Raw genomic sequence first — 23,243 nt, 5'->3', positions numbered from 1 at the left:
TTGAAAGGGTTAAGAGATAGTCCCATCTTCCCTCCTTCCCCTAAATTGCTTTTGAGCCCCAACCTTTCACACACCAATGTACACAAACACATGTGTAGCCTTACTCGGTTTCTAGGAAGTTACCCTCCTTGGACTCCCTCTCTCTCTCCCCCTAATCCTTAACAGTTTCTGGGAAGTCTCACTCTTTCCCTCCATCTCCACCCCCACCTCCTCTTACCCTGACCTCTCCCATTGGCCCAGAGCCAAAGCCGGCTCCCAGGAGGCTGTGGCTGCCTGGTTCCCAGCTTCCTGGCCACCACTGTGGGAAACAACTGGAGCCAGAGCTGCCCCAACTGCCCACAAAGAGCACAGCAGAGCAGAGGGCCAACAGCCCTATCTGCCACCCTAGAATCTGGAACAAGGAAGGGTTCCCCCCATCGTCCACCCGCCTGCTTAGATCCTTAGTGCTCCCAGCTCTTTTTCCCACCGAGCCTTCTCCTTTCAGTGCTTAGCCATCATCACATCTCTAGAAGTCCAAACAGATCTATGATGACCACCCCAACAACTGGGCTTAGGCTTATTTTCTCTTTTATTTTGCAATATAAAAATATTCAAATATTTACAACAAATAAATACGCAGGGACACAATAAATTACATTGTCAGGACCCCTACTCCTCCTGCTGAGAGAGGCTGTGCTGATAAGCCACAATCCCCCTCCTTCCCCACCCCCCTCCCCACAAGTATAAAATACCACCGAGCCCCAGAAGGCCAAGTAGGAACCCCTCCCCACTCCCCCCAACAAAAGGGCCCCACCTCCCTCCCTTGACTTTTAAAACATTCACAGCCCTAAGAATAGGCCCAGGCCCACCCCTGAGCATTTACTTTCAAAAGGGGGTACAACCCTACCTCCCTCCCCCCCCCCATATGTACATCTCTGCCCCACTATTCTCCCTTCCCTTGAGAAGGGATTATATACCATCACAGGCCTCTGGGCAGGTGGGGGCAAAGAAGGCAGAGTGGTACAACCCCAGGCCTCTTCCCCTTCATAGGTCCAGGAAGAAGCCCCTAGGAGGACCCCAGGCCAGGGAAGACTAGACAGAAACAGGAAAGTCACATTACACACAAACATACACACGTGTACACATACATACATACACATACACACACACGCACACACCTGGAATTTCTGTCTTGAAAAGATTTTGGCTGCTGGGGCCAAAGGTCTGTCTGCAGGATTCTTGGTCTCCTCTCTATGTAAGGAAGAAGAGACCATTTGTGGGGTTGGTGACCAGAAGGCAAAAGCCCAGAACAGAGCAAACCCACATGGCAGAGCCCACGGCGAGCAGGGCAGGTCCCCATGGCAGAGCAGGTTGCTGGGTAGGAGCCAACCTAGACAGGGCAATTCCCTAGCTAGGGTCTATCCCAGGCAAAACAGGTGCCTGCAGCCATGTCCCTGAGGTAGCTGGTGCCTGTGCAAAAGTCGGAGCTGCACCCCCCCATCATGGGGGGGCTCCTCTCATACAGATGACTCTTCAGGGTTTGAGTCAGGCAATGGCTGGCGCTGCTGCAGTTTTCTCCTCAGTTCATCTGCTAACTCAGGCAAAGGATGCACAGGTCCTGCCCGATCATCTCCACCTAGCTGCAGCCGCACATAACCATTGACATTTGAGCTGCGTCCACCCCCCAAGTGAAGTCGGGTTGGAGAAGGCAGGGGCTGGCCTGGGATTCCAGGAGGCGGAGAAGGGGGACCTCCACCGGGCTGGCAGCGGGCATGGCCAGGGACAATCTTCAGGGAGCCATCTGAGTAGTAATAACCAACTGGGTCCCAGAGTTTCTCATCAGTGTCAGTCCCAGGCCGGAAGGGGGGACTGCTGGGTTCCTTGGGCAGCTCCAGTGGGTATACCAGGGTTCTCTCAGCTGCTTTGGCCCCTTTCTCTAACTCTTCACGCAATCTCCGTCGAAGCGATAACACCAGAAGCAGGAGTACCAAACACAAGGCCCCCAGGGCCACTACGGCAAGCCACACCAACCCCAGATTCTCCAAAGGGGCCCGGGCTTCCAGTGTCACTGACGGGCCAGCTACTACTGCCACCAGGTAGCCCTCAGCAGCTAGCCGTGCTCCCTGCTCCTCGGAGAAACAGTGATAGGCACCAGCATGGCGGGGCTGAGCTGCTAGCACCACCAGGGCCTGCAGGCGGACATCATAGAGCAGTGACCCTGGCTGCTCAGCTGGCAGTTCTCGGCCCCCAAAAGTCCAGCGGGCATGTGCTAGGTTGGAGGAGAGGCGACATGGGAGCACTAAATCCGTACCCGACACCACAGTGATGTTCTTGGGAGTGATTTTAACTGTAGGAGAAAGAATAATGGGAGGATTTAGTGTAAGAAATTTTAGGGATAGAGAGGACATGGGCTACTTCTTATGGCCATTGCCCCCTCAACCCAATTCAGCCATCTTCTATAGGATGAGAACAATTTCTGGCACCCAATATAGTCATTGAAGATGCCTTTGAATGAAAAGGCAACTCACCTTTCTTGCTGGGTCGAAGGTTGCAAAGGCCTGTATTTGAGTTCAGCACATCCTGGATGAATGGAGATCTAGCAAGGGAGGAGGAAGCCTGAGTTAGGTAGAGTACCCACCACCCCAGCTCTCCACATCTTACTCTCTTGGGACATGGAGTACAACTCACTTAAGGTGACTGTGAAGTGGCACACATCGACTGGTGTTGGTGCTCCACGCACAGTAGGGATCACGGGAGAGGACGCAGTCAGCACAGGATCTGTACTTGCTGCAGTCAGCTAGGGGAAGCTGAGCTAGCTGTGATCGTGAGCCAGCAAAGAGGAGCTTCTGTGGGAGAAGGCAGGAAAAGAGGAGGGTCATCAGGAGCCCACTCCCTACAGAAATGCTGCCAGGACTAAATAAAATCAAATACAGAGGGAGGAGACAGCAAAGCTAAAAGGATGGAGAGAAAGGAAGTTTGTAGCCCCAGGAGGGGCTCAAGATAGATAAGGTTTGGGAAAAGAGAAGAAAATGAGAGATGAAAACACAGGAAGAGAGAATTGGTCTAGGTATAAATGAATGGGATGTGGAGAATTTGTTCTACCTTATCATAGGACAGGACAAGGCTCTGGATTGGTTCCTTATCAAACACCTGTAGCTCCTCAATCACATGGACCCAAGCACCCAAGTTCACAGCCTTGTAAAGCCAGCCATCCTCTGATGGGAACAAAGCAGAGAAAAAAGGGGGTAACAATCCCCAATAAATAAGGGGTCAAATAACAGGCAAGTCAAAAGCATTTCAAAGAAAGAAATACAAGCTATCAATAGCTATATAAAAGAATGCTTCAAATCATCAATGATAAATGCCAATTAAAACAACTCTGAAGTTTCACCTTATACTCATCAAAAATGAAAATGGCAAATGTTGAAGGGACTATGAGAAGACAGGCACATTAATGAATTACTGGTAGAATTTTAAATTGATCCAGCTTCTGGAAACAATTTGAAATTATACTTTAAAAGTACTCAACTGTACATACCTTTTGACCCATTGACACCACCACTAGACATATACCTCCAAGGAGGTTAAAGACAAAAAGGAAGGTTCCATATATATGAAATAGTTGTAGGGGAACTTTTTGTATTAGCAAAGAACTAAGAGGAAAGTGGGTGTCCATTACTTGGGGAACAGCTGAACTAAATGTGATGTGATAATGTAATAAAATTATTATTGTACCATAAGGAATGATAACGGTGAAGAATTCCAAGAAACTTGGGATGACCTAAATGAACTGATGCAAAGTAAGCAGAACCAGAATTTCCAAGATACCCACAATAACGTAAAATTTAAAAAGTGTTAAAGGACTCCAGATCTCTGATCAGAGGAATATCCAGTCATAACTTCAGAGGACTGATGGTAAAGCATGCTCTCTACCTCTCATCAGAACAGTAGTAGATTATATAAGTTTAACAGAATGAGGTATACATTTTCAGAAAGAGTCAAGGTTTGGATTTGTTTTGCTTTGGCTTATCTGTTAGAAAGGGGGTTAGGAGGATGGGATGGGAAATGGTACAGTACTGGTTTGGGGAGAAGACAGTGATGTAAAAAGAACAGCAATAAAAAAGTTTTTAAAAATAAGGGTTCAGATGGCATCCTCTTAATAAGGACCCCAATAATACCTCTTGGCCCACACCTCTTAAAACCATACCTGTCCCAATGAACAGCACATCATAGGTCACGTCATCAAGCCCCTTCACTTGATCAGCTACCAGGTGAGTGAAATTGGTATCCTTCTTCACCAGCAGGGGTCGACCCCACTGAGGTCCCACCTGTCCTTCCATCAATGGGTGTTTCTTGGCAAAGTTAAGGGTGTTATCAGGCAACTCCAGAGAACTGGTGTAGCCATGACGTCGGTGCCAGTTGTTGATGCACTGGGGAAAAGGAGAGGGAAGACAGTCATCCCAAGGCTAGGGCTGGTAGCCACTAGCAGGCTTCCCAGCCTAAGGACCAACTGTAGGCAGCAAGTCCAAGAGTCCCCTGCCATTGCTTTCTTCCCACCATGGACTCACTGAGCCAGGCCGAGGACTAGGGACTGGGTCAGTGTAAGGACCCCACTTCTGTGCTTGTTGCTGATACTCTTTGTAGGGTCCCTCAAACACTCGCTGAATGTCTTCTAGCTGGTACTGGCACACAGCTGACAGGTCCACATCTCCCCTGAGGAGCAAGGAAGGAGACAAAGATGTTAAAGTTGGCCCTCCAGAGGGGATGAGTGGAAAGAATCCTGAGCTTAGAAGCAGAAGCCCTATGTGGGCATGTCCTGGCTCTGATACTTGTTACCCCATGTGATACAACATCCCTGAGCTTATAAAATGGAGATGTTAATAACGGTGCTGTGCACCTCACAGACCTGCTGCAAGGAGAGCATTTGTAAACCTTTCCTGATCCCTGAACTGCTTGAGCCTTTCTTCCCTGAACTACTTTGTATATGTTTTCTATTTATTCTGTATATACTTTTATATGACCTCGAGAACAGGGATTGTTTCATTTCTGTCTTTGTATATGCAGTGCTTGGCACCATAATTTATTTATTTATTTTGTTTGTTTTTGGAGAGGGGAAGGTAGGGCAATTGGGGTTAAGTGACTTACCCAAGGTCACATAGCTAGTTTTGTGTTACGTGTCAGAGGCTGGATTTGAACTCAAGTCCTCCTGACTCCAGGGCCAGTGCTCTATTCACTGCACCACTTAGCTGCCCCACCATAATACACATTTGCCAATTGATTGATAAAGCCGTACACTGCTATATAAATGTAAAATATGGTCATTATTGAAAGAAGCATTCTGTTGCAGTCAGTGGTGGGCTGTTCTCAGAGTCAGGAAGACCTACATTCATGGACAACCTCTTACACATAACTAGCTCTGTTACGCTGGGCAGATAGTTATCTAAAATAAAGCACTTCTCATTCACCAGCAGCTCTACACCAATGAAATCACTGGTCTGGACCAAAAAAATGATTACTGCTACTATACCTACATTAAGTTTAGAACCAACAAAATTCCAGAGTTTAGAATTTGGAACACATTCTAGAATTAGAAGCCCAACATAATCCTTAGGACCACAGGAATTTAAAACTAGAAGGGACCTTTAAAGATCATCTAGTACAACCTTTCATTTTACAGTTGAGGAAACTGAGGCCCACAGATTAAATGGTCATAAAGATGGTAGCAGAGCCAGGGTCTAAACCTATGTCTTTTCATTCCAAAACCAGTGATCTTTTCACCACTTTATACTGCTGCTGCAACCTAGTACTTGACTTGCTCCTGAAATAATCCCAGGGCCAAGATCCTTGAAATGCTTACATAGCAACAATATCTGATACTCAGTCTTCTCTCCCCTTTATTGATTTTTAAATCACTACAGAGATGTGAGTTATTACTATCCTGGCACCCGGATGGAGGACAGCTGGCTACCTGGAAGTGGCAGTGTTCCCCAACCTGCTGCTCGTTGCCAGCTTTGGACGTCACTTCTGACTCACCATCGGGCGCGAAAGACCCCAAAGAAAGTTGTGTTGAGCCAGTTGTCTTCTCGAAGGGTGTGCAGGGCCTGGAGCTGATTGAAGTAGAGCTGCCGATCAGGGGCGGCACATACCAGCCGGGCTTTCAGGAACGTGGTCCACTTTCTCTGCAGTGTCCGCGCACCTCCCATATCTCCCTGTGCCAGAGAAGGAAGGAATCGAGTGAGGCAGCCCCAGTTCTAGGAGGCTCTGAACATCCCGATGAAGGCCAGGTCTTTGCTGCTTCCTCTCCCCTTCCCCCACCAGGCTTCCTGCTCACTGCCGTATACCTTGCAAACTCGAGCCACCCGGGCCACCACCTGCTCAGCATAGCAGTTGTACTCCACGGCCCGCTCACTGAAGAAGAAGTAGATCTTGTCATCGTCACCTGTGGGGCTCCCAACGCTTTCTGGCACGTAGGCAGAACCAACAAAATGGGGTTCTGTTGGCAAACGGAGGGAAAAGTTAATGCAGGGAAATATCTGGCCACTGAGATAGCTCAGAGCCTTCTGATACACATTGATACATAGCACCCCAGCAACCAAGCTACAATCACAGGGCTCACCATTGAGCCAAGAGTAAAGGTATTCATTCTTCATGGAGTAGTGAGGCCCCAGGTTACGCAGAATTACTGGTTCTGTACCCAGAAAGTTGTTGAGTGTTGCTGAATACAGCTCGCCATCTATGGAAGACAAAGGATAACCCAGTTAAGGATTCCAGGTGAGCATTTACTCACAAGCAAGGGCTAGTTCCTTGGGATCCCAACATCCATCAAGGTACAGCCACTCACCCACAATGAGGCCAGTGTGGCCTTTGGTTGGGTCATAGGGACATTTGCCCTTCCCATCTTCAAGCTCCCCATGCTCCAGAGAGAAGGTAAGTACATCCTAGGATGGAAAAGAAGACCAGGTTGGAGAGGCAGCAATCTCAGAGGTCTAGAGAAGGAGTGTCGGCTCTCAGGAGGGTAGTACTCACGATGTAGGTGCACTTTGGCTGGAAGGCATAGGTACCACAGGCATACAGATGTGAAGAGTTGTATGGCTGCAGGAAGCGGATGAAGTTGAAACACTCCGTCTAGGAAGAGAGAGACATTCTGTAAATGGCAAAGGGCTCATGATGTGGGGCAAAGTGTAGCTAAGGAAAGAAACACCCAAGGCATGAAAAGCATGGGGTAAAGGAAGAAACATAAGTTCTTAAAAAAAAAGTGAGATCATCTATTCAGAAAAGGGACCTAAGGTCTCAACTTCCCCCTCCACTGTTCTCCCATCCTTCGTGCCCACCAACGCCACCAATCTCCCACCTGGTTGCTCTTTCCCTTCTGGATACATTCAGCCTTCTTCTCCACTGTAGCCTCCCATGTGATCTAGGGACAAGGAAGGGGTGGGGGTGGGGGTATCAATTAGCATTAGCTCAATGTGCCTCATTCCCATCCTAACCCCCAGTATCCTCCACCTTGAGTCACTCTCACTTCTCCTTCCTCTCACCACTGATTGCAGCTCCAGGGTCTCCAAGCTGAGGGCAAAAAGGGCTTCTCGGGCCCCCACATAGAGGACCCCATTGCTCTCAGCCAGTGTCAACGTTAGAAAGTCTTGGATGCCCACTTGAGAGAATCGCCTCACCACAGCTGCCAACTCTGTGTGACAATGAAGGTGGTCAATGAAGAGGAAGGGAGGGGGCAGAAGCCAGAGGCCTTCTTCTCCCCTGTACTCATCACCCACCTGCTTCCCCTGCAAAAACCAAAATTAATCATCTGCTCACGTTTCCCTCAATTATTAGCTCCCACCTTACAATCAAAGCAGCCCATGGTGCTTTACCAGTCTCTAGCAGAGGAAGGAGCAGCCCTCAGCCCCCAGAAGCTCCACTGAGGTATCTCACCCTTTCCCAGGCTTGGGAGGGAGTAAATCAAAACTAGTAAGGAGGAAGGAAGGATATCCCGGCCACAGCCTCTAGCCAAAGGAAGCCATCAGACAGACGGCGCTCAGGGTCAGTGGCACCTCCGGTGGGGGGAGACCTTCCCCCTCCCAACTTCCTTTCCTCCACTCCTGCTTCCTCCTTTGCACACCCATCTGATGCCACAGTACAGCCAGGATCTGGCCTTGGACGTGACATCTATAAGGCCTTCTTTATGCCCTCCTCACCCAAGAATGGGGTACAAAGCTGGCAAAATGGAGTTACGGTGTCAAAGAGACGCAATCCCATTACTGAGCTATTTCCTTCCTGAGATACAATGGGTATGAAAGTAGAAAATGGCAACTGGAACCCACAACAGCTGAAATCCTAAGGCTAACAAGCTTGCCTTGAAGCCAATAAGATATGGCTCCCATGGGTCAAGTCAAGGATCTCTGACACATACTCCATGTCCTAAGCAAGTCACTTAATATCTTAATTAATTTGCGATCCTAAACTGCAGAGAAAGTGAGCATCTATATTGGTAATGGAGTTTCCTCACCTGGGCATTCCCTATAACAATAAAATCACAGATCCTGGTCCCTGTCCCTATAGGAGAGTAGAACATGTGGGGAAGAAATCAAGAGTAGCAGGAGACAGAGAGGAGAGGAGGTATTAGCAGATGAAGATCAGGGTGCTAGAAAGTTTGGGAAGCATCAGACATAAAGATGGGACAGGGCCTATGCCAAGGGCTGTGCTGAAGCCTGTTTAACTCCTAGTCACCTGGAACCAACAGGCAAAGCTGGTCCACAATGTTCACACAATCACATGACACGGGCCCTCAAAATAGGCACCAGTTTGTCCTCAGGGTCCTTCTCTCCCCCTCCCCTTGGCCTCTAGAGCCAATGACGTAGCCGGACACAGGCTGGCATGGGAGGGCTTCATTAGCATCCAACATGGGACCTCTGAGAGATGATCTCATCTTGGGATCCCCAGGGCCTACAGGTGATACAAACACCTGACATCACCTGGCTGCCACAGCTTGGGGGAAATAAGGAAGGAAGCCACCACAGGGGCCCCGTGTCAGTCTTATACTGTGTCTGGTGTGCCACTACAGAAAGAAATAAATGCTCTGATCAAAAAGAAGTTGAAAAGGTAAGCAAGCTCCCTAGAGTACTGGGGGGAGGAGGGGAGGCTGTGAAGTAGCAACTGGAGGCGGGATGGTTGTACATCCTATAGCCTTCCCTTGCATTGGCTCTGGCTTCTTTCCTTAGTTTTCCAGCATTACCAGCAGCTGGTACAATAAAAAGCACACTGCCTTTGGAATCAGTATAGAAGTTCAAGGCCAGAGTTTGTGACTGTGGCTTTGAAAGTCACCATCCCTTGGAGGCCTCAGTTTCCTCATCTGCAAATTAATGGAATTGGACTCGTCTTCAAGCTCTAAACCTTTATTATCCTGGGTATACAAGAAATATAGAGGGAAGTGATTTTGCGATATAAAACCCTCAACAACAGAAATAGCTAAGTTGGGGAGAGGGCTGATGCTTTCAAGGGCACGGGAAATGGGAGGAAGAGACCCCAAGAGCTCTGCTTTGCTTCTATGTCTATGTCCCTTGGGCTACCCACAAAGGTTTCTTAGAAAGCATGCAACACCAAGAGTCAGTAGGGATCAGAGAACAAGGCAAGGAGTCAGACTGGAGTGACTGAATAAGCAGTTCTTACTTATTCCTCCCACTCCCCCCTTATTCATTGTCCCCCAGAGCTTGAGGCACTCACCCCCATAGGATACAGTCTTCCTAGGCACAGGGTTCCACCAGGCATTGTCCCCATAGCCCAGGCCCAGCAGTGCCGATGCCACCAGCCAGACGCCCAAGCATGGGCCCATGGTGCCTGCCCCCTGGCCCTCGGCTCTGCACCCGATGCCCTACCTAAAGAAAGAGAAAGGGTCAGGAACAGGGCCAGGGATGGCAAATCAGAAATTGCAGGGAGTGGTCAATTCAGAAGACCACACAAAGCAAGCACTAACCAACCACCTGATAGGGGTATCTACTTAAGGCCAAAGTAGCTCTTGTCCAGCTGTCCTTTTTATTGACAGGGGTGGCCCCAGTCTTCTTTTTCCTTTCTCCTCCCTCCCCCCCAAAAGGTCTTCCTGCTTTTTATCTGGGGGGGGGGGGTGGCTGAGTCAGCTGCTGGGGATAACAATTCCTAGACTCCAAGGAGCAGTTCCCCGGCTTTAACCCTCTCCTCCTCCACCTCCCCCCTTCCCTCTACAGGAAGTTGTTTAAAAAATAAAAAGGGGGAAAAGTGGCCCCCTCCTTCCACCCTCTCTCCAGTACTGAATGGTTAGGTTTTTACCTACTCTGGAAGCAGGACCAGCCTCTACCAAAGCTCCCAGCTTTCCATCCCATCTCAGTCCTGTCCACCCAGAATAGCCCAGTTTCCTTCCAACAGAGTAGGGAAGTCACCCAGCTTTCCAAGGGGTCTTATTTGAGAAGCTGTGACTGAGAAACCTGTCATCTTGACCTCCCCCCACCTCTGACCCTGCCTTCCCACAGGACAGAAACAATAGCTCCAGCCCCTCGACCTGGCCAGCTGCACAGAAGCAGAACAGGAATGAAGGCCTAGAGGTGACAGGGCCCAGCTTACTAAATCCCCCTTTGTTCCCCCCAGAAGGGAGGCAGGAAGTGGGTGGGATGGGCGTGGAAATGACCAGGGCCTCATCCTGTCGGTCCCTCGGGCAGCCTCCCAGGAGACACCAGCCAAGGGAGTAGGGGGAGAACAGGGAGGATTCAGGCTCTGACCAAACAACTCCCCTCGGTTCATACAAAGAAGACAGGAAAGGGGGTTCCACCTAGGACCTGAAGGGAGCTTGGAGGGGTGGGGCGGACCCGGTGCTCAGCTTAGTTTAGACTCAGCTAAGATCCCCAAGTTGTAGACTGCTCACCCCAGAGACCCTCGCCTCTGGGAGGGCCGGCTGGATCCTAGTCCCAGGGCAGCTTTCTATTCCCACATCGGGGGGGGGGGGGGGGGGGGGGGGGGGGGGCAGATAATGTCCTGGAGCAGGGTGACATGGGATGTGGGGCCCTCCCCGCAAAAAAAGTGTCCTTGGAGAGAGTGCACACCCCCATACCCCCCCTCCCCACAGCTCCGGGGATTTGAATCCAAACAAAGCCGCGGAGCCGGGAGCGTGGCGGAGGCATGGCCAGCGTACGCCCCCTGCCGGCATAAACCCTAGCACATGGGGGGGCACTTTTACTCCGCCCCCCACCCTCTAGACCCCCCCTCCAAGTTCCCCCACTACCCCAGGGAGGAGCCGAGCCCAAGCAGTTAGCCCGCATAATCCAGTTCAACAACGGCGCCCCCACCCCCCAGCTCCTCCTCTCAACTCACAAACAGTGGTCAGTACCCTCTACACCCCTTTCCCACCCGCAACAGATCCATGCGGGGAGGGGGGAGGAAGTGGGTGCTCCAAGATACAGGAGACCCCCCCTTCCCCCCGCCCCGGTCATTCCTCCCCGCGGTGCTCACAACTCCCCAGGGGCTGGAGGCTGGAGCAAGCAACCTACTCTCGCTGGGTTCTGAGTCGCTGCAAGATCGTCTCCAGAATCAGGGATTCGGGAGGCTGGGGGAGAGAGCCTGTCTCCTATCCACTCTACTCACTCGCGGGCTCAGCCCCCCGGGAAGTACTGGGGGCGGAGGGAAGGGGGGGTACCGTGGGGAAATCCGATCTCACGGCACCGGCCATAGCTAGAGCCCGCCCCAAACTTTCCATCGCTAGTGGGGAGGTGGGGGGGGGAGCGAGACGGGGGGCAACTCTCAGAGGCCAGCTGGGATCAAGCCCGAGGGGAAAAGGGGACAACCAGGGAAGGAGGAGGGGGGAACCCCGGGGTCTTCAAGAAAATTAAAGGGGAGAGACGCTACCTGCCTCGGTTCACAGGCAGCCCCAACGTGACCTCCCCCTGGATATCCGACCCTAGCAATATAGGAGGATTAGGGTGCCCCTCTAAGACCCTAGCAAGACTCCTCCGCCTCCTCAGCCACTGGACTAGGAGGTCACTCAGGAGCGCCGAGCTTGGGGCGCGCTGTGGCAAGGGTGACGCGGCGTCAGAGGGACAAGATCGGGGGAGAGCCCCCCAGGAATACTTGTGCCAGAGCAATGGGGGCGCCACAGCATCCTGGGCCCCCCAAACCCAGCCCCTCCCCCGCGAGGGAGGTTCCACGGATAGGGCACAAAGCAGCCCTAGGCGCCCAGTGCCTACCCCGGCGCAGAACGCAAGGAACAGCCCCCGAACACCCCCGCTCCGCCCCGCGCAGCTCAGGTCCCACTTACCTCTTAAGCTCGCTCGGCTTCTCTCCGCTCAAATCCCCGGGCGCCGCCCTCGCGTCCCTCCAGCTCTGGCGGCAGCTCTCTCCTCCTTCTCCTTCTCCTCCTCCCAGCCTGCCTTCCTCCCACTCTCTCTCCGTCCCTCCTTCCTTCCTTCCCTCCCTCCCTCCCTCCCTGGCCCGGGGCTCCTCTCCCTTTCTCGGCTCGGCTTCGGGTCGCGGGGTTCCCCGTGCCGTTGCTTCTCCCGCTCCCTCTCGGCAGCTCCAGTTCCCTCCACCTCCCCCTCCTGACGTCAGGCCCCGACCCAGAGGGGGGGGAGGGAGGAAAGGAGGGAGGGATGGGAGAACTCGCCAGCAAGGGGGCTGAGCCGGGTTCCAGTCCAGCTGGGGGCCAATGGCCCACTGGGTCACCTCACACCTAGAGTTTCCCGAGATTTCTTACAGCCAGCAGCTCTGAAGCACTCCTACCTTTCCCTGAAGCCAACTGCCTCCCCATCCCCCCTACCCCCTTCCCAGTCAGATGCTGCCCTCTCCCGGGGTTGCTGTCCCTTTACTTCTACTTCTTCACAGACGTCTTTCTCCCAATCAACCCCACTGGCTATAATGCCTATTGGGGATGGTGGTGAACTAGCATTAGCCGTAGGGGATTTGACTCACCCAATTCTCTCCAAACTACCCCCCCCCCAAAAAAGCTGTTTTGCTGCTCTGGCAGGCCGTAGGATTTAGGGCAAAGCTGAAGGCTCCCTGAAAGCTGCTAGGGGACTCAGAAACCCAGGTTGGGTGGATCTGAGAATTTCAAAACAGTTCACAGGCCACATGGCAAGAAGCATCTGGCAGAGATGGAAATCGAAAGAGATTTATCTTCATTCTGGTAAGACAGGGATAGATGATCCTTTTAGGACTGAGAGGTTCCCACTAAAATCAGAAAGACTTGGCTTATTCCAGAATCCATTCCCTGATTCTTTCCTCCTGCCCTTCAGCAGTCTTTTCACTAAAAAAAAACTGGGGCTTCCATGGGGGAAAGAAAGCACTCTGGTAGGCTCAAAGATCCATAGCCAGGCAGGAACAAAGACTTTGTCAGTCCTAATCAACAAGTTCAGCCCAGAGATAAAAAATACAAGAACTTTAGGGTTTGGGTTCCAGCACCACTATGGCATGGCCCAGGGCATGGATTGAGCCCACTCATTTTGAAATGTATTCTTTACCTCCAGGGACACCTGGAAGATTTGGTTAAAAATTGGATACTACCAAGATATTCAGATAAAAGAAATCTAACAGGAGTTTCTTGGGGTAAGAGAAGAAGAATTCAGAGTCAGAAATCGACTCTAAAATAATTTCTGGCCCAGCCTTAATGGGGAGGTGTCTCAATCTTTCCTCCTTCCCACCAGTCAATTCCCCAAGGTCCAAGAACAGCTCTTCAAAGTCCAAACACAAAGTGGGAAGGTGGGAAAAAAGGAAGAGCCTTCAATTTAGTAGCCCCTCCCCTTCCCCACCCACACCTTCCTCTCCCCTCCCCCTCAAGTTCCTTGGAACTGGGTTAATCTGAGCCCCCTAAGGAAGAGCAAGAGGCAGCTAGCTGGTGTGGATTCTGGCCCTAGCTTCATCCTGCTACTGCTCCAGCCTGGGTGCATGGTGCACCCAGGAGGGGCAGCCTAGTTTCAGGCCCGTCAGCAGATTTGGGTTATAAATCCCTATATTCATGAGATTATAAATCAGCTCCGACAGCAACTTTTGTTCTGGGTTAAAACTTGGCGTCTAAAGACTGGAGACCAGAAGAGCAATGGATATAATTGGAAAAAGCAGAGTTTAGTTTCAGTAACAATAATGTCTTTAATGGTAAATTAAAAAATAGGGCTCCTCCCTTCCCCCCCAAACCAAAATGCCAGCCAAAGGCACATTTCCCAGCTCCCTTCCATGAAGGAAAAAAACATACAAAACTATTAGCTTAAGATGGATTCAGACTCTGTTGACAATTTGCTAATTGTAAGAAGGGGGAACGGAGCAGGCCTTTTTATTGTCAGTTGAGGAGAGTCGAGAGAATGATCTCTTGATTGAAGGAAATAGTCAATGAGAACCTGCAGAGCTGAAGTGGGCACGCAGACTCTCAACAGTAGGAGTCTACCAATTCCTTGGACTGTTAGTCCCTATACTTTACCTTCACATGTCTACCTCTGTAGACAAATGACAGAGTAGTCACTGAACCCTTGGTTTCATGTCCACAACAGCCCCCACTGGAAGCTCTGAAAGGATGATTTGGTTTCACAATGTCTGGGTCACTTTCTACTGGACCTCGCTAGAGTTTCAGTTCCCTGAGGCTGAGGGTGAAATCAGACAGGAGAAACCCCTAGGAACCAGACCACTTCCTCCAACAACCCCTCCTCTTCAAAGGTAAAAGGCTTCCGGCCCATAAGGCTCCTCTCTCTGACTCCCATTTCCCAGGTTAAGTGAGATTTCTTTTTCTACCTTAAAGCATTCACTTCATTTCCTCCCTTCTCAATGATGACATCCCTCATTGAGTGGGTGAATGACAAGAATTCCCAATGACCCACTTGCTCAAGATTCAGCCCTTTTGATGAAAGATCAGGTAGCAGGAAACTTGGATTACTGGGTTTAAAGCAATAACAACAAAAAAGCTTCTGTTGTATAAAGAGTAAGGTTCATACATCTTCCTGGTCCCTTAGGATCAAAGTATTACTAGATTTAGGGTTGGAAGGGACCTTAGAGGTCATCTGTCCCAGTCCACTCATTGCACAGATGAGGAAACTGAGACACAGACAGTTACTTGCCCAAAGTCACACAGTAGTAGCAGAACTAGAATCTGAACCCAGATTTTCTGACTCCAAATTCAACATAATTTATAATACTGGATGTCATTTGTTCAGCCAATTAATGGCTATTCCGTTTGTTTTACAGTTTTTGTTTCTGGATATTGGGGGAGAGGGGTATTGGTTTGGTTTTTTGTTTATTTTTCTTTTCCTTAAAAGGAAAAATAGTGCTGCTAAAGTTTCCTTTGCCATCATTTTCTCAAATGAATGTGGACTTCTGTATGGACTCTTTTGAACAGAATAGGAATCTTGAACCTGGATCTTGTTTTTGGTATAGTCTATGCAATATCACCATAGCTCTTGGTTCCACAAATCCCTCCCCTACCAAAAAACAAACAAACAGAAAACAAAAAACACCCTATCTTCAGATTGTAACAAAGGACCTTTGGAAATAAGAAGTTACTCTTTGAGATCCTTCAAAGAGGTTGAAGGATACATTGTCTATGACCTTCATTTATTTTCTTTTATTTTTTAGCTTTTCGCTTTTTTGGAGGGCAGTTGGGGTTAAGTGACTTGCCCAAGGTCACACGACTAGTTTTTGTATTAAGTGTCTGAGGCTGGATTTGAACTCAGGTCCTCCTGACTTCAGGGCTGGTGCTCTATTCACTGCACCACCTAGCCGCCCCAAGCTTCATTTATTTTCTATCCTACTGCATTTATCATTATTAAATTCAAATGCCAATGAATGTACCCACAGAATTTTTAGAATTAGGAGAAATCTCAATAGCCCTTTAGTCAAATCCGTATGTGACAGAACCTCCTCTGACACATCTGACAAGTGGTCATCAGACCTTTTTGTTCTTGAAGCCTCCAATGCACACCTACTCTTGGGCAGTTCTGCTATGAAGTCTTTCCTGATCTGTGCCTTTTTTTTTTTTTTTTTTGCAGCATCCATTCATTGCTCCTGAATCTGATTATGGCTAAACAGGACAAATTGAATCCATTTTCTACACAATAATCTTTCAAATACTGGAAGGCAGCCATTTCAGAGGACCATAGACTTAGAAGGGACCTCAGAAGACATCTAGCCCACCCCCCTCATTTTATAATTGAGGAACCTGAGGTCCCTGGGTAATGTGACTTGCCCAGAATCAAAGTGTCAAAGGCAAGAATGGTCTCAGATTCTCTGACTCCAAGGCCAGTGCCCTTTCCTTTCTCCCCCAGAGTCTTCTCCAGTCTAAACATGCCCAGTTCTTTCAACTGATCTTCATATTACATGGACTCCAGGCCCTTCACTGTCCCAGTTGCTCTCCTATGGACACTCTCTAGGTCTTAAAATATCCTTCCTAAACTGTGGTTCCTGGACCTGGATAGAATCAATATTCCAAATATGGTCTTACTGACCAGAGTACAAAGGGACTATCACTTCTTTATTGCTAAAAGCTATGCCGCTCTGCTGCTCGAGATCAAATTAGCTTTTTTGGCTGCCATGTCATACTGCTGACTCATAATAAGCTTTGTTGTCATTGTTTTTCAGTTGTTTTTAGTTGTGTCTGACTCTTCGTTACCCCATTTGAAGTATTCTTGGCAAAGATACTGGAGTGGTTTTGCTATTTCCTTCTCATTTTACAGAAGAGGAAACTGAGGCAGAGTTAAGCGATCTGTCCAGGATCACACAGCTAGTGTCTGAGGTTGGATTTGAACTCAGGTCTTCCTGACTCCTGGCCAGGCACTCTATCCACTGTACCAACTAGCTGTGCTAATAAGAAGTTTGCAGATCTTTTTCAGACAAACTGCTATTCAACCATGCCTTCCCAAACTTGGACATTTGAAGGTGATTTTTTTTGCATCTAAGTGTTGAGGTTTTACACTGTCTGGCTCATTTGTAAACATTTAAATGTTTGTTGTGTCAATGACATTTATTATGCCCACTGAATTTCATCTTATTTTCATCTAGTCTGGTAGTCCCTTCCCTAAAAAATGGACTTGTACAGAGATCAGTTCTCCCTAGTGGTCTTGGCACTGAGATCTCTAGCCAAACTCCACTTTCTACCTTGGGGTGGAGAGGTTTCCACTGCTAGGTATGTAATTCTCTGCCTCTGTGATCCTCACACTCATCTTGCAGTCCAGGCCCAGAGCCAGCCTGGTTCATGGTCTCCTGATAACACTGCCTTGGAGAAAGAAAAGCTAGAGAGGGGCCAAATGATGTCTACATGGACAATCTAGAGGGGTAGAGACCCTAGGTTACAGTACCAGTTCTGCCATTTATTAGCTGTGTGGCCTTAAAGTAACTTCCCCTTACTGTGACTCAGTTTCCTAATCTACAATATGGGGAACTAACCTAGATCAGGGATTAACTTTTTGTGTGTGTTATGGATCTCTTTGGCAGTCTGGTGAAGCCTATGGACCTCTAATTGTAGGTACATATATTCATAATTGAAGGAAATGCTAAATCTCATTTAGAGGTTAGTGAAAATAAAGGGGTAATTTTTTTTCTCATACGAGTTCATTGACCCTTACTACCCCCTTGAAATCCATAGATTCCTTGGTTAAAACCCCCTCTAATATTCTAATATTAGATAAATTCTAAGGTGCCTCCTTGCTCTCTTCTAAAGAAGGAGAATTAAGGTGAAGAAAGACACTCCAGACCCTGGGTTACTCGTGCCTTTTATCAACTAGGAGAGCTCAAAATTGGACCTCTTTGTTGTTGAGTCATTTCAGTCATGTACTACTCTTTGTGACCCCATTGGGGTTTTCTTGGCAAAGATACTTGAGTGATTTGCCATTTCCTTCTCCAATTCATTTTATAGATGAGGAATGGAGGCAGAGTTAAGTGACTTGCCCAGGGTCACACAGCTAGAAAGTATCTGAGGTTGGATTTGAACTCTTGAAAATGACTTTTCCGGATTCCAAGCCCAGTGCTCTATACACTACTACTCTATACCTACTGCCTCTACGTCCCCTTTTAGTTTTAATTTTTTTTCAGGACCAGGAGATGGAGGTAGCTATAGGCCACTTCTTCCAGAAAAGGAACTTGTTTTAACCTTCCTTAAATCACACTCCTTCACCCCAAGAGACCTTCCCTAAGGTAAGAAGGAATAAATTATTCATTTACCTTCCCAGGGATATTCCCTTTGCAAATGCCATTCTAGCAAAATGTCCCTAGGCTTTATCTAGGGGCTCAGAAAACTAGATTTGTTGAAGACCTCGATGGAAAAGTAGTGAGGCTTGCCAAGCTAACCATGGAATCTTTGATTCCCAAGATAATTCACTTGTTTTCTACACCACACCAAATCCATAGGATCAGGTTATTTTCTTGGTCAACTTTGGAGAGAACTAGGAACAAATTCTAAGGTCTGAAGGAGATAATGTGTGTGTGTGTGTGTGTGTGTGTGTGTGTGTGTGTGTGTGTGTGTACTGCCTTTTGAGAGTCAAGTAGCGACAGCTCCAGGAACTGGAAATTCCCCAGCTCAACTCAGTCTCCAGGGGTACCTGCTCCCTGTCTGCCCCTGGCGGCAGGAACAAAGACGGGAAATTTCAAAGGTGATTTCCAGGTTTCCAGAGAAAACTAAACTGCTGAAGATTAACTGTCAGTGAGTTCACCAGTCAGAAGACAGAGTCAGCCCTGAGGGATGGTAAAGGCCATTTCCCTCAAGTGATGAGTCTTCTCAATTCTTTTATCTGAAATCTTAAGGAAAACTGATGCGCTGGACATTGAAGGGACTTGGCCAGAATGGTCTATGGTAGACAGCCAGGAACAGAAACCAGACCTCTCCAACCAAAGAACCTGGGCACCATAGTCATCCTTGCCATAGTATCCTTCCACCTATCACATGGCAAAGAGGAGGGATGGTGTGTCATTCTGTACAGCAGCCAGTACAGTGCCATGGGCATCAGGACACTTCATAATTAATGCCACTTGGATTCTAAGCATGCTGGGGTGCTGGAGGGGAGGAGGCTTTAGCCTGCAGATCTGCAGTCCTTGCTAAGTGCAAAGAAGCAAAGGTCCTTATTCTCTTTGGAGGGGCTCTGCAAGCCCAGTCCTACTGGAGGTTAAGGAAAGCCAAAAGGTATCTGACTTAAAAGTTCTCCAGATATTATTTGCCCTTCCACAAACTTGGTATAGTAGATGACAAAAGGAGGTAGCTGTGTCACCAGGGAAAATTAAATACAGGGCAGTCGCCAGTGGCTGAGTGATGGAGGTACTCGGCGGTACAGACTAATTTGTGAGAATGATGCCTTTCAGAAACGCTACCCGAAATCCAGAAACTGGTAAAGAAGGCACCCCGTGGAAGAAGCGATCCAAAAGTAGTACTCAGAACTAGCAGAACAAGAGTGAGAAGGGCAGACTAAATACCACCACTCAGTCACTGCACCGCTGGTTACTTAGGAAATACAGTTCACTACTAGACAACTTCATAGCTCTAATGGTGGAAGGAGGGAATTTTGCACAGAACTCAAGATCTTCAGGGTCTCCACTGGGGACCAGGAAACATGGACACATGAAACATGGAAAAATCAAGTTGGGAAACGGCAGAAGCTGTGTTCTAGACTGAGGGAAGGATGAATCATCATGGACACCATAGACAAGGAGACCCCTAAAACCAGGTGCACTTAATAAAGCACCCTACTTAAGATGGGGCCATCCTATTACCCCAGTAAGGGTCATGTCCCATGCCAGCTCTGCTCTTCTGACTCATTTTGTACACATGCACCTCTAAGCCATGAAGGCAATGAGAAGATTAGACCAAAGTGGGATAGAAGGAGTCAGGGGGAGGATTCAAACCCACGTTTCTCATGACTCCAAGTTCAATGACCTCTCTACCACACAATGCCAATAACTGTGTAACTTTGGACACAACCTCTCTGGGCCTCAGTTTCCCCAACTATAAAATGAAATTGGACTAAATGTTTTCTAAGATCTTTTCCAGTTCTAAAGATCCATGAATCTACAAATCTAATGATTTCTAGATTCTTGTCAAAATATTGTCATCGACCCTGGGCCAATCTCTTTCTCAGTCTTAGGTTCAGATTCTCTATCCCATGGTAGGAATAACGCACTTTAGCACCTTTCCGGGTCATGTAGGAGATTGACAAAGGTGCTTCCTGGAGAAAAGATGCATTTGAATTCTAATCAGAGGAGAGAGAATTTAGCAGAGGAGGAATACAACAAAGGTAGGGTGGGGAGGGGTGTTGGGGAGGGAGGGGGGGGAGAGGCGAGGTACAGGCCCGGCAGTAGTGACTTAGAAAAGGGACAACCAAGTTCCAGGTTCATCCCTATAGCCTACTACCCTCCCCCCTCCTCCCCTTCCACTGAAATTCTAAGGAAGGACTTTGTAGAATAAAGAGCTTTTCTGAACCACCTGATGCTGAAATAAGACTTTAAAGTGCAAACAGGAACCTAATCTCAAACAGAAAGGATTAAAAACTTGGATGGATAGGAGCAGGGGCCTGGGAGGGGCAGACAGGAGAAGCTGGGCCAGAGGAATGAGAGGCAGAGTTTCTTCTGGACTGCATCGTGGTTATCAGCTGAAGTTGCAGATGCTCAGTCCCTAGGGCTGGGATCCGAGATCCTCTGCTGGCCCCTGACTTCTCCCTTGTCTCCTTCATTTCCCCTGAGTCAATTCTCTGTCAGTCTTCCTGACTGCCAAAAATCTTGAGTCAGCTCCATCCCAGCTCCACTTTAAGTCTCTTTTCAGGGGTTGTAGTACTGGTCCTGTGAGGAAGGTTTAAAAAAAAAAAAAAGAACCACATTATGTGATCGCCTGGAGAGTCAAATAGGAGCTGATACCAGCTCTTCCTAGGCCATTTGGCCCAGACATCTGCAGTCCCTGGGCCTGGGTGGGGGAAATGCCCAAGTATAACTTTGACAGAAAGATTTGGACAAATCTGGCTTTCCCATCAGGGACAGGTCATTCTCCCAGCAAATACCCTCATCTCTTCCACGGGAGATTAGCTTTGCACAATTTGTCCAGAAGAGTAAAGGGCTGAGGAGGATCTCTTTCCACCTTTTTTCACAAAGGTCAGAGGGACCCTCCCTACATCCCCTGTGTGCTTCCTTGGTGGTGCCCTATTAGCTGCAGACAAAGATTTTAAAAGGGGTGGGGGGGAGGAAGAACTCTGGAGACAACAAATAAAAAGGACTAGGACAAAGAGAAAAGAAGAATGAAGAAATGGTCTGTCCCTCAATTCTCAAGCCAGGGTGGAAGGTTCCAGTAGGGATTTCCTTGTCCTTCATAGGAAGAGTTCAGTGGTTTTTGCCCCTGTAAGCCAAGGAACAGAAACCTAGTAGACACTGACAGGTGAGGAAAGCAGTCTTCAGAAGGACATAGTAAAGGGAGAAAATAGATTTAGGGATCCCTTGTGAGAACTGGGAGTGGGTCTGAATGGAGTTGTCCTCTCCCCTGGCACCATGAGGATGCCAGTCAAGGTCAGAAAAAAAAGATGGCATTTAGGGAAAAGGAAAAGTTCTGTTCCTGGCATCATTCATGTCAAAATACCATTTTTCTGGTTCAGACTTTCTCCCTCTTCAGGACTCAGTCTCCCTTTCTAAGAAATCAGGAAAGGAATATTCAATCACCCACACAAAAAGTAGATGGTCAACACATTTTAAAAATAATGATGGCAAGAGTCCCAGTCATTTTTTCCTGCCTACTGCCCTCACAGCTCCAGCAGCCGAAGTTAGGGTGGAGCAGGTTATAGGCTCTGGTCAGTCCAGCCCCTCCCCTGCTCCCCACCCAGCCTTAGGGCTAAGAGTTACAAAGGGCTGTTACCGGAGACCTGCACAGGGTCAGGAGCTCCTGCCAACGGATGTACGTCTGGATTGCCAGGTCCTTGAGTCTGGTCCGATACATGGCCTGGGGGCTCTCGTGGATGTATGTGATGACCTGTCGCTCCAACTGCACACATAGCTGTTGCAGCTCACCCTTTGAAAAGAGAAGAAAATGAGGGAGAGGGATTGGGTGGGCAGAGGGGATGTTGAGAGACCCAGAAGACCCAAAGTGGATGGAGGAAGTAAGAATGTAGTCAGATAGACTGAGAGAAACATCTCTGACAGAACTCTTTGTCCCTCCTTTCTAATCAAACTTTGGAAGCCTTCAGGAATGGGAGCATGGCTAGTAAGGGACAACTAGTTGTACAACAATTTCATCTGTTCAGAACAGAGAGGGGAATGGGAGGGGAAAAAGGATTAGGAATGGAGTGTGGAGGTAAGTTAAGTCACGGAGCAAAGGAACAAGAATTAGAGCTGGAAGGGAACTTGGAGGTCACTGTGTCCAACCCTGTCATTTTACTTGTGAGGAAACTGAGGAACAGAGAGGTGACATAAAAACAGCTGACTTTTATATAGTGCTTTAGGGCATGCTTTACATGGATTATCCCATTGGATCTTCACAAAAAATCTGGGTGGTGAGTGCTATTATTTCTGGTCTACAGATGAGGAACTAGGCAAACAGGATTAAAAGACTTGATCAGGGTCACACAGCTAGTAACTGTCAGAGGCTGGATTTGAACTCAGGTCTTCTGGACTCCAAATCCAATATTCTTTCACCTTCATTGTTCTATTCTTGTTGGGAAAACTTCATATAATGAATTATAAGGAACAAAAGGCCTCGGCAGGTTCTCAGCAGCTGGATGTTTGACTCAGCCACACACTTTTTGTAGTTCCCTTACACTGAACTCCCATCTCAGGTCTAAGCCGCCCCAGCTCTACCAAACAGGTGAAGATAAGAGGTTAGGAGCTCCCCTCTATCCTTAAACCTCCCCACTCACCCATTTGTCTGTCGTGATGCTCTGGCTGCCAACGACCACGCCAGCCAGCTTCAGGAGGCTATGGCACAGATAGCAGACCTGTCAGAGAAACACTGAGTTAGAGGGGAGGGTCAGTGGGGACTTTATTTCCCTTCAATTTCTAAGATTCTCTTTTTTTTACTTTCTTTTTTTAAAATTCAGTTTTATTTTATTTTCAGTTCTGAATTTTCTCCCTCCCACCTTATCCTCCTCAAAGGAAAAAACAAAACAAAACCCATTACAGATATAGAGTCAAGCAAAACAAATTCCCAGATTAGTTGTGTCCAAATAGACACACATACGCACACATATGTAGTTGCTGTTGTTCGGTCATTCAGTTGTATCCAACTCTTTCTGACCCTATGAACTTTTTTCTTTTTGGAGGGGGGAAGGCAGGGCAATTGGGGTTAAGTGACTTGCCCAAGGTCACACAGCTAGTAAGTGTTTAAG

General features: G+C 48.4%; 2 protein-coding genes and 1 long non-coding RNA gene across 4 annotated transcripts in view; 1 reads left to right on the top strand and 2 right to left on the bottom strand.

Moving 5' to 3' along the window:
- Positions 1-547: 547 nt before the first annotated feature.
- On the bottom strand, positions 548-12,638 carry SEMA4C (semaphorin 4C). 2 transcript variants are annotated; one of them, XM_069071897.1, is made up of 15 exons: positions 12,248-12,638; positions 9,694-9,845; positions 7,515-7,663; positions 7,331-7,393; positions 7,006-7,104; positions 6,821-6,917; positions 6,596-6,712; positions 6,321-6,472; positions 6,013-6,188; positions 4,548-4,692; positions 4,187-4,409; positions 3,082-3,194; positions 2,668-2,825; positions 2,508-2,575; positions 548-2,326 (listed from the first exon to the last, which is right to left on the bottom strand). In XM_069071897.1, exons 2-15 carry the CDS (start codon positions 9,800-9,802, stop codon positions 1,497-1,499), a joined length of 2,499 nt encoding a protein of 832 aa, XP_068927998.1. In that variant the 5' UTR covers positions 9,803-9,845; positions 12,248-12,638; the 3' UTR covers positions 548-1,496. The 2 variants fall into 2 exon arrangements, with proteins under 2 accessions (XP_068927998.1, XP_068927999.1); XM_069071898.1 differs by lacking the exon at positions 12,248-12,638 and adding an exon at positions 11,484-12,215.
- Positions 12,639-12,640: 2 nt separating this feature from the next.
- The window catches only part of LOC138149070 (uncharacterized), a 14,471-nt gene continuing 3,868 nt past the window's right edge, over positions 12,641-23,243 (top strand). Inside the window, exon 1 of the long non-coding RNA XR_011165235.1 lies at positions 12,641-13,111. This is a non-coding gene — a long non-coding RNA (uncharacterized lncRNA). The remainder of the gene's footprint in view (positions 13,112-23,243) is intronic.
- Positions 20,373-23,243, bottom strand: part of FAM178B (family with sequence similarity 178 member B) — a 123,853-nt gene continuing 120,982 nt past the window's right edge. The window contains 3 exon segments of the mRNA XM_069071900.1: positions 20,373-20,721; positions 21,779-21,931; positions 22,776-22,853. Coding sequence (XP_068928001.1) covers positions 20,701-20,721; positions 21,779-21,931; positions 22,776-22,853 — 252 coding nt within the window. The 3' untranslated portion in view covers positions 20,373-20,700.

The sequence above is a fragment of the Petaurus breviceps genome, unplaced genomic scaffold, assembly GCF_028583685.1.
Source record: "Petaurus breviceps papuanus isolate PSGF00001 unplaced genomic scaffold, PetGlider_PUasm1.0 90845, whole genome shotgun sequence".
In the NCBI taxonomy this organism is placed as follows: domain Eukaryota; kingdom Metazoa; phylum Chordata; class Mammalia; order Diprotodontia; family Petauridae; genus Petaurus; species Petaurus breviceps.
This window is presented reverse-complemented; position numbering and strand designations above follow the sequence as displayed.